The 17323-nt window shown below is 40.8% G+C and overlaps 1 protein-coding gene across 2 annotated transcripts in view; it reads left to right on the plus strand.

Annotated features, from left to right (window-relative positions):
- Window positions 1–3409, plus strand: part of LOC131231399 (probable apyrase 6) — a 36610-nt gene extending 33201 nt beyond the window's left edge. The window contains exon 8 of one of the 2 annotated variants that reach the window (XM_058227568.1): window positions 3014–3409. In XM_058227568.1, coding sequence (XP_058083551.1) covers window positions 3014–3287 — 274 coding nt within the window. In that variant the 3' untranslated portion in view covers window positions 3288–3409. The remainder of the gene's footprint in view (window positions 1–3013) is intronic. The other variant, XM_058227575.1, reaches the window with a different exon arrangement.
- Window positions 3410–17323: the final 13914 nt, after the last annotated feature.

The raw sequence follows: 17323 nt of genomic DNA on the forward strand, positions 1-17323 counted from the left end.
TTTTCCATCAAACTTGTTGATAAGGTCACATAGACTTTGACCTTGATGAAGGGAGAACACAAAAACGAGCTTAATCCAAAAAAAAAAAAAATGTCTTAAGAAATTTTTAATGGTGGGAATTAAATCCTTATTTTGTGGTTCACCTAAGATTTGGATCAGCCTCATTTTTTGGACCAGGCCCTAAAATAGGTTGGCAAAAAGGATGGCCCACGTGGATATACAACAAATGCATTGAGGTGGGCCCCACTTTTAAAGGGATACTCACTAGTGGTCCACCGAAGATTTAGATCTACCTGAATTTTTGGACCATGCCTTAAAATGAGTTGGCAAAACAGATTGATGGCATTGATATACAAATACATCAAGGTGGCCCACCTGGCCCTCTGGTGGTCCACTTGAGATTTGGATTTACCTTTGTTTTTTTCCAATGCCCTTAAATGAGTTGCCAAAACGGATGGATGACATGGATATGTAATACATAATCGAGTGGACCCCAGTACATGGCCTTAAAAACTTATACATGACGTATTTATTAACTCAAAATTAACCAATTAAAGTTTGGAACCATTTTTGCCAAGTCACAATCCCAAAATTAAGTAACTCCCACAATTTTCACCATTAGTTTGCGGACACTTGTTTTTTGAAATAAGACCATTTGATATTTTTCATTTTTCACTGTCCAATAAATGTCCACCAATCCATTAGTGGGATAAGTGCCAATAGATTGCATTAATTTGAGGCTAGTTTGAGGCATCAAATGGTCCCCACACCAGCCCCGAATCAACAACACTATTTACCTCAATTTAATTTTAATTTTTTAAAAGATTTATGGGGGAAAATGATATCAAATTGTTAGGTATATGAATTACATAATAGGATACAAAATTCCCTAAACTCTATATATTGAAATAAAATGCATGTGAGTCACGAAGTATGCAATGCACTAGTACTATAAATAAAAGGAAAACTTGAAAATATAAGATGTTTTGGTATTACATTCATTATAGTAAATTTATATAGATATTATATAGTTAGAAAACTAAATATAAAAGGTTTGCAATTAATTCCAGGTTGCCAGGTTCATAAATCCATCAGACAACCCTATATAGCATTTTCACCAAAGAGTGGACCGTTACACCACCATAAACATGTTCCAAATTATTAATGAATGCATATTTGGAATATTTAGAATATTCCGGATTTAATGGATATTTTTTCATAATTTTTTGACCCCCCCTCCCCCCCCAAAAAAAAAGCACCATTACACACCCTGTATCGGTCAATACGGGGCATATTTGTATTGGTAACAGTGGGCACCGTTACGCCCACCGATACCGTTACAGAACACCTTGATATTAGTACGCCACTTGTGCTGCAAGCGGTTGGCCTTACTGGCCCCGGTTTGATCCGTATTAGGTTGGGACCCAGACCCTGATGGGTCATCCAGGCAAATTGCCATGCCTTATACTTGGTGGGATGGTGCTGGCGTGTGAGTGGTGTCGATATGAGCCTCTGCCATGGCCAATTCCAAGTGGCTAGGTAAAGGAGGAAGTTTGATGTATGGTGGGCAGCTGTTCGTAAAACCTTTGCCAATGTACCATTTAAAAGCCAGCCACAATTGTTGGGGGCGGCTAATATGAGGACGATGACAAGTATTAAACACAGTCGGAATTTTCCTTTTTGTACATTTGATATTCATTTGGCTTTAGACAGAATATGGATACATAAGTGAATTAAATTGCAAATGCCGAACGACAAAAATAAACGTTGTTTCCTACTATTCATAATGTGGAAGGAGCCTTCAAAACTGTAGTTAAATTCCCTTAGAATGCCACTTAAAAGTGTGTCATGACTATTTGGGCCCAGTTTCTTCAATATGATTTCTGAGGAATGTGACTACAATTTGGCTACTTCCAGTTTATTTGGCTATAAATTGCAATTCAATTTGATAGGGCAATCAAGAGGAAGAAGAAGAAGAAGAAGTGGTCGACCACTTGAGCGATGACGACATGTTGACAACAATAACAAGATGACGACGACGACAACATCAACAATATTAATAAGAATAACAATAATAAAAATAAGAAGAAGAGGACTTGGTTGACCACTCGATCAACAATAACGACGACGACAACGGCCACGAAGAAGAAGAAGATGACGGCGTATTGGTCGACCACTTGACAACAACAACGACAATGATGTCAACAACAGCAATAAGAATAAGAATAATAAGAATAGCAATAATAAGGATAAGGATAATAAGAATAAGAATAATAAGAATAAGAATAACAATGACAATAACAATGACAACAACAACAATGCTAATGATTACTGCAGGGGTGTGTGTGAGTGCGTGCACGTGTGTGGGTGGGTGGGTGTGTGGTTGACCACTTTGAGCATGGCCTTCATCAGTGTCTGCCCTTGTGCTCAACTTGCAGGTGTGTGTGTGGTCGACCATAACAATAACAACAACAATAATAATTGCAGGGGTGTGGGTGGGTGGGTGGGTGGGTGGGGGTGTGGTTGACCACTTGAGCATGGCCTTCATCGGTGCCTGCCCTTGTGCTCAACTTGCGGGTTTGTGGGGTTGTGGTTGACCACTTGAGCATGGCCTTCATCGGTGCCTGCCCTTGTGCTCAACTTGCAGGTGTGTGTGTGGTTGACCACTTGAGCATGGCCCTTCATTGGTGTCTGCCCTTGTGCTCAACAGAATGTCTGACAGCTGCCCCTCCATGGTTGCCCTTTGAATGCAGATGCAGGCCCTTTAGAGTGTAGCTGTAATAGTTGCCTGGGATTGGTACTGGGTGGGACCATGCTGGCGTGTGAGTGTTGTCACTACCTCTGCCATGGCTGGTTCCAGAGCCCAAGAAAAGAAAAGGATTGTAGGCAGCTGACTACAATCCTTTTCTTGCCAATCTACCATTTAAAAGCCATCCCTAAGTTGCTGGGAGGAAAGCTAAGATGATGATAATGATGATCAGCCTTTTTGACTTGTTTAAATTGCCTTTTCAAGCAGGATAGCATTTGCAAATCAGGTGGGTGACATCCCACTTGATTGGGCAGTGGGAGCTTTCATCATGCAGAGCGCAGCTGATTCCGGTGTCGAACACCCTGATTGGGTTGCTGGTATTGTTGGGGATGATTCATCTGCGCTGCTGTCTCTTTTCATTGTTTCTGTGGTATTGGTTTCCATTGCGTGGTCTGTATCGAGGTGGCAGAAACCCCAGTTGAAGACTATATATGATCTAGAGAAAGGGCGTTACATTGTTACGCGTGTCAATAGATGATTGTTGCTTTTTCATGCCAACATGTAGCTTCTCACAATTCCTCTTCTTTTTGTTCTTCTTCGTTTTTTAATGTAATCCTCTCCCTGGGAATGCATCCCTTTATGCATTTCATGGATTCCTGAGCTTTGCTTGTCATTTAAGATGTCTTCACAGCGTAAAAACTACAGTTCACCCATTAATCAGTGAAGGATCTTGAGCAGGAACTTTTGGTAGGAGGCTGACCATTTGCAAACCGATGGCACATGGGTTTGAGAGATACAAGCCGTCCATCCTATGTCACTCTCTTGTCCAAAAGCCCAAACTACTTAGCAGGTAGGCCATGGTTAACGGAACAAGTGGACACTTCTAATAAATAGGCCATCAGCAGTTTCTGCCATTGTCATCTGCGTTATTGAATCAGCCTGATATTTTGGCCTGATCATCTGCAAGAGCAGACCCACCTGACTTACAGCTTGGCTCTTGAACCATTGTGCCATCAAGCACATGTAGTGGCGTGCAAGACCTCCATATTCACATGCAATTCCTCTTATCCTTTTTCCTTTCCCTGTTATCACGTTTTCTGATAACATAAATGCCTCCACGTGTTGCCTTTATGAACAGATATAACAGTCTCCCTTATGAACCGGATCATTTTTATTCGTCTCTATATAGGGTTGAATTGGCGTGAACCGGAGGATCCTAATGCTGACTTGGTGAGTCAGCCGACAAATCTTTCTGAACCCGCAACCCTAATGATCGATCAACTACTTCTGATCTAGGGGTGATCCACATCATTCATCTAGCAGGCACCATCAACCAGTGAGTCATGTCACAAATTGTTCCACTAGACAATCCGCATTGAACAAAAAGGTGCTTTTGCTGCCAATTCAATCAAAACAGGCCACACATGATCGAGGGCTTGTATTTGGTTTTTGTGGGTATGATGCGCAGGCATGCTAGAGCGTTCCCTACTTAAGGCTTGATTGAATTACTAGTATTTCCTGCGGCAAGATGGATATATTGGAGATTGGACACAAGAATCAATTATCCTTTCAATTGGACTGTGAGACGGACATATGGACATATTGGAGACCGGACACAAGATCCAGCCATCCTCTCAACCACCGGTTGCACTCAGTGTTTAGGCACTTTGTGAAAGGTTAGGGGGTTAGCCCTTCCAAATGTATTCTTCTTTCCTTGTGATAATAGACTTGAGTTTATGGACTCAAGGACTTATTTTTTCACTAGTACTTTTAGCTCAGTATTTCTCAAAATGATAAGCATGTACAGATAAATAAGAGAATGCTAAATAATGCTGATTTTATTAATAATTGAAAATGTGACTTATTACAATCGACAAGGTATCAAACAATCAAAGAAATAAACGAAAGGAAAGATAAATACTCGATTTGCCTATCAGAACAGACGATTGAAGTGGATATACAGCAGAATGCGACTACATAGGTATGATCAGTCAAATTAGAACTCAATTCATCATGAATCCTATAGCTTAAGATTACAGATATTTAATCTACTCTTAAGGTACTATAGCGGAAGCTACTAGGCAGTAGCGATTTATAGTAGAACTAGGCTAAGCTATGCTAAGATAAATTGAAAATTAGGTAGATGTGTTTAATGTAGGGCATTGATCTCTTCTTTGATTGCTCCTTTTATAGCTCATTGAGGCGGCAAAAACTTCATTGGGTTTCCTAGTCGATCTTGGATCCTCCAAGTATGTGGCTTGCATTCGAAAGGAAGGATTCCAGTTAGATCCAGAACTGTTGGCTTTTCGGATCTTCTTCCCATAATCGATCACTTTGATGGGAGATGCTCGTGGCACACTAATCCGATTCGGTCATCGAGCTCGGAAGTGTCAATATACTTCTATTGAAGACAACCAAGCCAAGATCAAGGACCTGTCAAGGAAATCAGGAGCCAATCTCAGACCTCAAATTGATCTTAGCCGCTCATCTAGGTGGCCCACCTCCTCTATTTCCAATTGAGGTGTTTGAAGGTCCAAATTGAACCACCTCTTGCATTTAACCTCACTTCTTGAAGGTTTGGAGTTCTGGAGGGATTTAACACGTAATATTGATATGTTATAGGACCAAATCAAATCTAGTTCTCCCATTCTCTTGATCCCAATTGAATCACACCTTGTGACTAGATCATTTGACTGATGTGTCCATGTCTCCTGATCTGGGACCAATTCGTAGCTAGATTTACTTGGATATTAGTTCGATCTCATAATATTTAGAACCTTCTCGAATAGTACATACCCTCCAAACATCTTTAAGAGGATCTCCCATTTTGGAAGAATTGTGAGAGATGACTCACCGAGTGTATCATAGTCAGATACATGGTAAGATTTATTCTCTTGACAGGTCTCTTATAGACCTACTGGATACGCTGCCTCATTAATTGACATGATAAACTTGGTCGTGTGGCATTCATCAATTCGTCCTCCTAATTGTAATTGTATGGGTCCGCGCTTCCTCATTAATACCAAAATGCGTAACACCAAAGGAAGATCAAACGAAGATACTTTCAAGTACAAGTAGAATTTTTGCCAGTTTTACCCCATAGTGTCAATGTGTGGCAGGCTTTTATTAGCCCACATCAGGGTGCCAAAAATAGGTATAAACAATGCCCCAGTGTCCCTTCGTATCGAGAGATGCGATCGGATGTTTGACGTTCGAGTTTCGGCGGTTATTCCGACATGTGACACATGATCGTAGGGGGTTCGCGCTCGATTGTCGTATGAGTTAATGCGAGCCTTAGAATTTGCCTAGTATGATTGCTAGCCTTTATTGCAAACATGAATTGCGATGTTTCATTTCGCTTTTATACGATTAAGCTTTCATCACAATCATTCCTTCCATTGCTCTTCGACTAATTTCATTATATTCGTCCTGCTTTTTGTTCTGTTTGCTTCATGGCTTCTTCTTCTAAAGAATCCCAACTTGACCCTAAATCAACCTCAATGGATGTTCCAACCCTTAAACGATCAAGCCTATTATTGAGCGCTTAGCCGACTTCATTCTTCCAGACACCCTTAATTACTATGAGACTAGCCAATCGGACCAATACCTTCTTGGTCTAGTTTTCACTCCTACTCAGGCTGAGGATTTTTCTTCTTTGCTCCATTTCTTTCCCTTATACCTCCAAGAGAAGTTTCTTCTGTAGGCTCCCTTTTGGAACTAGTCTCGATGAAATCCTGCCACTTCATGCCATCAGTTATGGTCCAATCCTATCCCAGACCGGATTGTTTGGTCTAACCATGTTGAGTCTGCATTTGGGATGACTGGAGAACCATTGGGATCTTTAGTTGTATTCAGTTTTTCCGAATTGAGACAAGGTCTTATGTTACATTAGGATCACTGTGCTTTCTTATTGATGTGGCTATATCATTTTTGCTTTCAACATCCTGGGGTGCTCAAATGACCAAGGAGTATAATGGGTTGGCTTAATCTCTAGCAACTGGTCATCATCTGGCACTTGCTCCTTTTGTTCTCTCATCTCTACCATACCCTTCATAGTTTAGTGACTAAGAATCTTCACCATTGTGGAGGGCCCTTGTGGCTTCTTCATTTATGGCTCTACACATACTTCTCTCCATTCAATTTACCATTCCCAAAGAAATTCCTTTCAAGTCTCTTACTAATGGTTTTCGCCGTTTAACCTACTACTGGATCATGGAGCGCTCGTTTTAAGAACATTTACATTTTTTATAGACCTAAAGAACTCTCAGACAAATACTTTTTTCCCTTTTTCGAGATGACCTATGGTTTGGGCTGGCTCAGGTGCATCCGACCATTATCAAGGGTGCTTCTCCACCATCGAAATGAACTTCGTTCGACTTAGGAAGGATTCGAGGAGTCGGCGAGCAGATTTGTCTTTTCGAACTCCATCTCGCTTCACCCATTTGCAATGCAAGAGTTTAATAGCTTGTGACAGTCATACTAGGATTCTCATTACTTCCTTCTTCGAGTTACTGATCTGACACACCTCTTCTCAGCTGAGCTCCAAACAACTTGGCCGGCGAAGGCGATCGCTTCAGCTGGTCAATGCCATTGGCTCTGCAAGCCCTATAACTAGGACAAGGTTTGCTTCATGAAGAACCGTTGTTAGGCGTCCTTCTATAATAGCAATGCATTTATCATCCGGTGGTCCCACTAACATTGTTGACTTCCCTCGCATGGACTATCTACTCAGAACACTCGTCCGGCTGCTAACTAGCAATCAGGTAGCACTCCTCGTGGGAGTACTGGCAAGAAGAAGCAACCAATGGGTGAGTCCCTTAGCATAAAAGGGTTCACTGTTGTCAGCCACACTTTGCCCGGGATTAGTATATAGGAAAGGACGTCGATCGAGGCCCATGTTCCTTAATAAAATATTTCGATTGTTTGATGGGCCCTTTCTTCCAAAGGTAATTACCGTCATTTGGCTTTCTCTTATTGTCGTTCCTTGAAAAAATCACTCTTCTTAACTCGCTCTGTCCTTCCCTTGCCAATCGCAAAGAATAAAGAAAGGGAAACCCTCAAGCCCCTCCTTAGACGTCAATGAGTTGGGTTGAACGTTGCTATGTCTGCCCAACAAGCTTATCCCATCATTAGGGAAACAAAAGTAGTCCCCACAAGGGGTGGAATCCAATGGAAGAACATAGTTGTTGGCCCCCTTGGTGGGCCAGATTCTTCGGGGTTAGGAATCGATGGAGGGTCGACTGCTTTTAGGACATTCAAGTCGACTCCCGACTCTAAGAATCAGGTGTCGTCCTTGATTTTTTGTTAGAATATCTTTTTCTAGCATTTATCGTAAATGAAGGTTCGAGGCTTAAGCACAGATTTCTAAGCATCCAAACTTTCGAGATCGTGGTACATCATCAAAGCCTTTCACTTATCATTCGTGTTCCCTTTTAAAGGGTCATTTGTGCTTTCGATAGATTCACCCTTCCCAATTGGTGATGGGTTAGGCTTGTAGCCTTGTCTGTAATATTGACAGACAATTTGTTTGGAGTCACTTCAACGAGAAATGACAATTCTATTTGGGATGCTAGGGGTCGGGTATTTGCATGTGGGTTATCATGTTTGGGTGAGTACTCTACTTCAGAATGTTTCTCCTTAAGATTGGTTAATTATCATGACATCAGCTTGGACGATGTTGATGACAATTATCTCAGGGGTGGAGGTGGCGTTGACTCCAATCACATGTCCTTCCATCTTCGGGCATTTGACCAACCATTTGTTAATGTTTTCTTATACTAGGTTTCTAAACACAATAGAATTCTTAGTAGAGTGTTTACTAGTGCCATGCCATGTACAATAAACTTTGTTTTTTAAATCCTCAACCGAGGAGAATCTTTGATGTGCGGGGAGTTTGATGAACTTGCTTTCAAACAGGGCATCAAATATTTCATCGACCTTAGAGATGTCAAATGTATATAACATGGTGGCCTCAGGCATACCCATTTACAGGTTTACCAAGGCTGATGCCATGCACTCAACCATTTTCAAGGATGAGTGTTTGCATGACCGTGTATTGATTATCTCGGCCACAACTACCTCGTAACAAGCATCATAATCCTCGCTTGACCGTGCAGTTACTATATCTACTATGGCCAACTTGTAGTTTGGGTCACGATAAAACATGCCCTTAGACATGCTCATCCGTTGTTGTTCTTCTCAAAGAATTTGGTCATACCTAGTGGCCCTTATTAACAACTCAAACATGTCTCTAAATTACACACCTTCAAACTTTTTGTGAAGCTTGAAACCCATGCCCTTTAAGGTTAGCCTGGTGAACTCAGCCTCAGGCAGGATAACTAAGTAGCAGTTTCTTGCGCCATTGAATCAGGCAATAAATTGTTCGGCTAACTCTTTCGATAATTGCCTTAGCAAAGGTCGACCATGTAGACTTCTGGCTTAATACGATGGAACTGCATGAAGAATTGCTTTTCCATCTCAGTCTAGGTCTGGACTGAGTTAGCTGGTAGGTTTATGTACTAGGTAAACGCTACTCCTATTAAAGAATTCTCAAATAACCTGAGCTTTAAAAAATTGTTGTGGGGCGCCTCACCACATTGCATGGTGAAGTAGCCAATATGTGCTATGGTGGAGGTGTCACTGTCTCTTGCAAACAAGGTGAACTTAGGGGACCTAAAATCTTTAAAAATTTTAAAATTTTGGTTGACCCACTCGGGGCATGATTTTCTATAAGTCGGCTGAACCACCTGTCGATTGTTTGGTTGTATTCCATACTCCTAGATGAGCCCTATAATATCATCCCCGTTGAGCGGTCGATGCGAGCTTGACAAATTTTCCTGGTAGGGTATCTATAATGCTTCACTGGGTTTAGAGTCTAATGAGGAACGACCATTGGGTAAGGTACGATTGGAAGCTACCCTAGGTGCCCATACCCTTTGGTAGCCGTTATAGACAAGAGTCACGGTGGACGGTTGCCCCATGAGCGCCTTAGTCCTATGTTGTCCTCGGTAAGACAAAGTCACGACCGGTGGTTGACCCATGAGTGACTCCATCCTATGATATCCATTATGACAGGGAGGTGCGGGTGCGGGCGACGATTCCCCCCCCCCCCAAAAGAGTTATTTGCATCGGTCGAGTATTGACTCCCAAAAGGGTAATAACTCCATCGGTTAGGGTAATCCAGGTGGTTACAAATCTGACCATCTTGATCATTCCTCGTCACCCATGGAGGCAGTAAAGGGCGACCTGCTGTTTGATTTGACTGACTCTAGTCAGGAGCTCAGCAAGTTGCTCTTTCTCATGTCCACCAGGGTGATGTAAGGGAGAGCATTGATCAACGACTTCGAGTCTCGCAATAAGACTTTGGGCCAATTTCTCGCTTATTTCGAGTTATGACCTACGTAATGTAGTAACATGTTGCATGCATCCCGTGAACTTGTCGAAGAATGTAACAAAGTCACTAGATATTTGCTTGAAAGATGATCTTGCTTTAACATCAACGATAGGCTCATAATGTTAGACTAAGTCTTATTGTTACTCATTAGCATCGACCACGAAACTAGCCTTTTTCGATTTAAGACACATCTTATTCTATTGATAAATATAAAATGTATTGAGTCTCGTCGGATATGCCAAGAGAGTGTTGTTATCAATTTAATCAAACAAGGCCACATGTGTGATCTGGGGCCTGTATTTGGTTTTCATGTGTGGGTATGATGCGCAGGTGTGCCAGAGTTTACTCCACTCAAGGTATGATTGAATTGTTGGTGTTCTCCCACATCGAGACAAACATATTGGAGACTGGACACAGGATCTAGTTATCCTATCAACCATCGGTTGCACTATTGATAAATATAAAATGTATTGAGTCCCACCGAATATGCCAAGAGAGTGTTGCTACAATTCAATCAAACAAGGCCACATGTGTGATCAGGGGCCTGTATTTGGTTTTCATGTGTAGGTATAATGCACGGGTGTGCTAGAGTTTACTCCACTCAAGGTATGATTGAATTGTTGGTGTTCTCCCGCATTGAGACAAACATATTGGAGACTGGACACAGGATCTAATTATCCTATCAACCATCGGTTGCACTTAGTGTTTAGGCGATTTGTGAAAGGGCAGGGGTTAGCCCTTTTGAATAAATTCTTTTTGCCTTCTAACAATAGATGTGAGTTTATGGACTTAAGAACTTGTTCTTTCACCAGTACTTTCAGCTCAATATTTCTCACAGGGATAAGAGTGTTCACATAAATAAGAGAACGCTAAACAATGTTGATTTTATTAATAATTGAAGATTATCAAACAACCAAAGAAATAAATACCTGATTCGCTTATCGGAACATACAATCGAGGTGGGTGGTCAGCAGGATGCAACCGGATGTATATGATCAACTAAATTAGAACTTAGTTCATCATGGATCCTAAACCTTAGGGTTGCAGATATTTAATCTATTCCTAAAATATTGTAGCGAAAGTCACTGGGTAGTAGCAATTTATGCTAGAACTAGGCTAGGCTACGCTAAGATAAGTTGGAAAAATAAATTGAAAAACAGGTAGGTGTTTTTGGTGTAAGGCCTCAAGCTTTTTATCGATTGCTCCTTTTTATAACTCGTTGAGGCAGTAAAACCCTTGCTGGGTCTCCTAGCTAGTCTTGGATCCTCCGTATGTTTGGCTTGCATTGGAAAGGAAAGACTCCAATTAAATCCGGAACTGCTGGCTTCTCGAATCTTCTTCTCGTAGTCGATCCCTTTGAAGAGAAATGTTCGTGACCCATTAATCGGATTCGATCATCAAGCTTGGGAGCGTCAAGGTTCCTCTAATGAAGACAACCAGCCCAAGATCAAGGACCCACCAAGAAAATTGGAAGCCAATCTCGGACCTCAAATCGATTATGGTTGCTCATATGGTAGCCCACCTTCTCCAATTCCAATCAAGGTGTTGGACGGTCTAGCTCGAACCATCTCCTGGATTTAACCTCACTCCTTAAAGGTTTGGAGTGTTGGAGGGATTTGACACGTAATACTAATCTGTTATCGAACCAAATCAAATTTAGTTATCCCATTCTCTTGATCCCAGTTGAACCACAACTTAGGACTAGATCATTCGATTGATGTATCTGCCTCTCCTGATTTAGGAGCAATTCGTAGCCAGATTCACTTGGATATTGGTTTGATCTCTCGATATTCAGAACATTCTCGAATGCTATAAACCCTCCGAACATCTCTAGGAAGATCTCTCATTTTAGAAAGACTATAAGAGATGGATTCATCGAGTGTATCATAGCCAAATACATGATAAGATTTATTCTTTCGATGGGTCTCTTATAGGCGTGCTAGATACTCTGCCTCATTAATTGGAGTAATAAATATGACAACGTGGCATTCTTCTATTCATGCTCCCAACCATAAGCATATGAGACTGTACTTCTATATTAATAATGAAATATGTAATGTTAAAGAAAGGTCAAACAAAGATACTCTCAGGTATGAGTAGGATTTCTACCAATTTTATCCTATAGTGTCAACACATGGCAACCTTTTATTAGTTCATGTTAGGGTGCTAAAAATGAGTGTAAATAGGTGCAAAGGAGGACATGTGGACCATGGCCGTCCATGATAAGTCTTCTCCGGATGAATGATTTGGATAACCGGAAAATAGAGCATTTATGAGCTGATAGAATCCTTAAATATATATAATTTAACGTTTTTAGTTAAGGGTTTTTACCCAAAAATTATTGATATTATATGAAATTCTAATAACATACTTTGACCCTTCATATTTACCAAAAGAGTCCTCTGAAAAAGTCTAAAGTAGCCTAACGGGTGTTCCAGGACTTGCCTTTATGAAAAACTAAAAGGTACGTGGACTTCAATTTATTATGTTTAATAAAATCCAATCCAATCCTAACCTGAGTGACCTAATTTTATGCATAGGTATCAAAAGCCAACCCCATTCCTTATTCAGGTGTACTATATGATTGGAAAAATTGTACGCGGTAATGCCTATCCTCCAAATTATTTCATTTTGGTGTGACTCACTTGAATCAAAGATTGTTCTGATTTTTGGGTCCTAAGCTTATTGTTTTTATGGCATCTAATTGTTGGCGTGGATTTCTTATAATCACCATGGTTATCTCTATAAAAGTCAAAGTGTGGACAGCTCTCCTAACTATTTCCTTTGACGCGGCCCATCTAAGTCACATGTTAGCTCGATTTTTTGGCCCTAGGCTAACGTGGGATTATGCATCTAATGGTTCCAGTGAATTTCACATACACATCAAGGTGGGGTTTGGTGTGCATATTTTTATTTTTATTTATTAATATAGGTAAGCTGGAGTCCCTTTAAAACAGGAGCGGATGGGGTGAGACAGTGCAGCCCTTACTGTGGAGCCCACTTTGATGTATGTAATCTGTATCCATGCTTTCCATCCATTTTTCGAGATCATTTTAGGGCATTATCCCAAAAATTAAACAGATCCAATAATCAGGTGGACGATACCATAGGAAACAGTGGTGATTGACCATTAACAGGCCGCAAAAGTTTTGGATCAAGCTGATATTTGTTTTTTTTTTTTTTCCCTTCATCCAGGCTCATGTGACCTTATCAAGAGCTTAGATGTCAAATAAACACTACGGAAACACTAGGTGCGCCCTAAGAAGTTTTTAATGGTAGGATATTCAATAACCACTGTTTCCTAAGATATGGTCCACCTGATAATTGGATCTGTTTATTTAGGTTTAGTTCTCTAAAATGATATGGAAAAATGGATGGACAGCACGGGATATAGGCTGCACCGTCTTGGGTGATACCATGGTCTTACCTAATCCGCTCCCCATTAAAACGGTCGCCAGAGGACGATTGGTTACTACCTCCACCGGGACCTAGCTAGAGACTGACGGTCCTAGCAGGAGCCCTGTGGGGTCTATAGTGATATATGTTTTTCATCCATGCCGTCCATTCATTTTGAGGAATCGGATTAGGACATGAACCCATAAAGGAGGTAGATCTAAGGCTTGAGTGGACCATATCATAGGAAACAGTGGTGACAATGATACCACCGTTGAAACCCTCTTAGGCTCCATCATGATATTTATAATATGCTATCTAACCTGTTCACAAGTTCAGACATACTTGAATGAAAGGAAAACATAAATATTAGCTTCATCCAAAACTTTTGTAGGCCTCGAGAGGTTTTCAATAGTAAGTGTTTCGTTCCCACCATTTCCTGTATTGCGGCCATATGAGACTTAGATTTGACTCCTTTTGGCGCTCATGTACTAAAATGGTATGTTAAAATGTTAAACAGCATAGATAAAACACATACATCAAGAATGACCCTACAGACCCTCAACAGGACCATCCGTCTTTAGCCAAGTCCTTGCAAGGTAGTGTCCAATCCGCATCTGTTGTGAGAGGGACCACCACCAACAATTTTTGCAGGCCCACTTGGGTGTATATGTGAAATTCACTTTGAGCTTTACATGTATGATCCATGCCCACAGCCAAAACCTTAAGCTGACATGTGAATTAGATGGGCCACACCAAAAGAAATATTCGAAAGATATATCTGTCATTGATTTTTTATTGGCCCACAATGGTGATTACGTGAAATCCATTAGATGCTACGAGAATATTTAGGGCTAGGCCCCAAAAGTCAGGACAATACATAATTCAAGTGGCCGAAAAAGTTTAGAGGATGCCTACATTACTTTTGTTTTTAGCTGGACTAATAATTCCCTTCGGCACTGTATGAGAGATTATTCTCGGTTGAACAAGGGTAATTTAGGCATTTCATCTTTTATCTGTACAGTGAGAGTAACACTGTTAAATAAGAATATTCAAGGAATGTTACGTAATATCATGTACTTCTATGAATTAATATTTTCTAATAAAACCCTCTTTTAGTTATAAAAAGAAATTACTATCTTGCAATAGCCGCCTAACTCGATAAAAAATGCTATTAACCCATTCCACGTTTTGAAACAATGATTAAAAAATCCATCAGACTTTTCTGCTTGTCCTAATTAATCAAGCTTAGCACCTTCCTTGAGAATTAGTCACTGCTATTCTAGAGATGGATGAGACCCGACAACTTCAAAACAGAAAAAATTATTAATAAATGAATGATACCAATCTCTCTCTCTCTCTCTTTTCTTTTTTATCTTTTTTATCTTTATTATTTTAAGCACAATAGACAAAGGAAATGTTTTTGGCACCTTCTGATTGCTAAATACATCCATTATTTCTACCACGGGCTATACAAATGGTACAAATTATACTATTTCTAAAACCATAAGGAGAAAGGATGGGTTTATTTATCAGCGAAGTGGTTTTACGATATGCGGTCTCAATTACAACAGATGGATTGTTGATGCAAAAATTCAATTAGTCTTCTCTAGACCTTTGTATACCTGCATAAGGAACGAATAAAGGAGACCTTAGTTAAGACAAAGGACCCTCCGATGCCTAAGTTAGACAGGAAATTCTAATCTAGTTGAGTAAAGGTTTTTGGCTAAAGATTATGTGTACCTTTCATCATTAGAGATGCTTTTATTTATAATTGAGGAGAGATGGTGATATTGAGAATATCTGCCTGTTTAGTAGGGGCGAGTTACAGTAAGATTTGGATTCCATATATGGCTGGATGATATCCCATATTCTCGGCTAGAATTCTAGTAGATCTGTGTTGGGATCGATTTCCTAGATCTTAGGTTGAGATTATGGGTAGACGCATTTCGACCAAGTCAGATCTAACAGAGGGCGGATCGTGTTGACTTGGGATCTGGACCAGGTTGGTACTAACGGCAGGTGAATTGTGCCAAACTTAGATTGTGCCGATCCTGAATTATAATTTCTTATCTCTCTTGCCGCGGAGCCGATCAGCGGGCATTCTGACCTACTGCCGGGAGGCCGAGTTTGACCTCATATTTTATTCAGTTTGGAGCCGGTCGTGCTTATCGGTGTCCGACCCAGGGATGTCCACAAGGTTCCGACCTAACCTTACTCTCTCAGTCGGTCCATTTTCTCCGTAACATGGACCATTAATCAGTATGGCCCACTGGCTTATAACTTCCAAGCTTTCATGTTTGCGTGATATCAAACCTGCCCAGTAGGTTGACCTTACCAATGGGATGACCTCGTGCAAAAATTAATAAATGGACCACACTTTTTTTATTTTCCATTTATGAATAGCTAAAAATTATATTCTACGACAGCACCAACGCAAAAAACACTTGCAAATAATTCATACCATCATAGCACCAATGACATCCAACAAAATAATTTTTCAACTTTAACGGCCATCTATCTTAAGCCAATGTTGTGATTTATAATCACGAGATCTCGTTCGTTCCATGGAGCCCACATGCAAAGATGGTCCAGTGACCAGAACATTACGTCCTCGGGCCCAAACGGCAGTGAAGAAGTGGATGAGTGGTCTGGATCCACCAACTCTACCTGCCACGCGTCAAGAATCGGTCAAGGAGGGAAGCTTCATCTTATTAAGTTTTCATCTTATTTAAGTGCAAGTGGGGGAGCGCGACGTCTCAACCTCACTACAGTTTTCCTCTTATTTAAGTGCAAATAGGGGGAGAACGACATCTTGGCCTGACTGGTATTTTCCAATGTCGTCTCCTCCTCTTATTGGTTTTACGTCGCAGCTCATGGCATCATTGTAAAAAAAAAAAAATAAAAAATTAAAAAAACAAGAGTTAGCTAAGAGATGGACGGTATTGGCAGGGTATCTGTGTGGCCACCGTGATGTATGTGTTCTATTAGTCTATTCATTTTAATATATTATTTTAGGGCATGATCCGTGAAAAGAGGAATATTAAGGATTGATTGGAGCGTACACAGGAAACAGTGGTGATAATGACGTACACGTGAGGTTTTATTTGCCGTCCAACTTATTAATAAGGTCAATCAGTCCTGGGTACAGGTAAAATATAATATCCGCTTATACAAAACCTCCATTGATATAGGGACAGGGATTAACTACTGACACTATCGAATTTGACGTCACCAGGATCTGCGAGGACGCAGATTACGTCCTACCCTCGCCCGGACGGTAATCTGTCCGGGCAGGGCTCTGTGGGGTCCATTGTGATGTAAGTGTTTTATCCATCCGTTCATTTCAATTCTCAGATCATTTTAAGGTATGCTCCTAAAAATGAAGCACGTGTACAGATCCAGTGGACCACACCAAAGGAAGCTGCGGTGATAATGACACCCACCGTTGAAACCTTTGTAAGGGCCACTGTGATGTTTTTTTTTTACCATCCAACCTATTCATAAGGTTATGTAGACGTGTATGAAGTGAAAACACAAATATCGGCTTGACCTTAAACTTCTCAAGCTCCTAAGAAGTTTTTAATGGTAGAAGTTCAATTCCGACTTTGTGGTCCACTTAAGACCTATACCTTCCTCATTTTTTGGTTCATATCTTAAAATGACTTGAGAAAAACGATGAACGGCGTGGATAAAACTCTTACATCACGTTGAGCTCCACGGTGCTCTGCTCGGACAGATTAATGTCCAGCGGGGTAGGACGCAATCCGCATCGGTTATGTAAACCC

Source organism: Magnolia sinica, chromosome 2 (assembly GCF_029962835.1).
Source record: "Magnolia sinica isolate HGM2019 chromosome 2, MsV1, whole genome shotgun sequence".
Classification (NCBI taxonomy): Eukaryota; Viridiplantae; Streptophyta; class Magnoliopsida; order Magnoliales; family Magnoliaceae; genus Magnolia; species Magnolia sinica.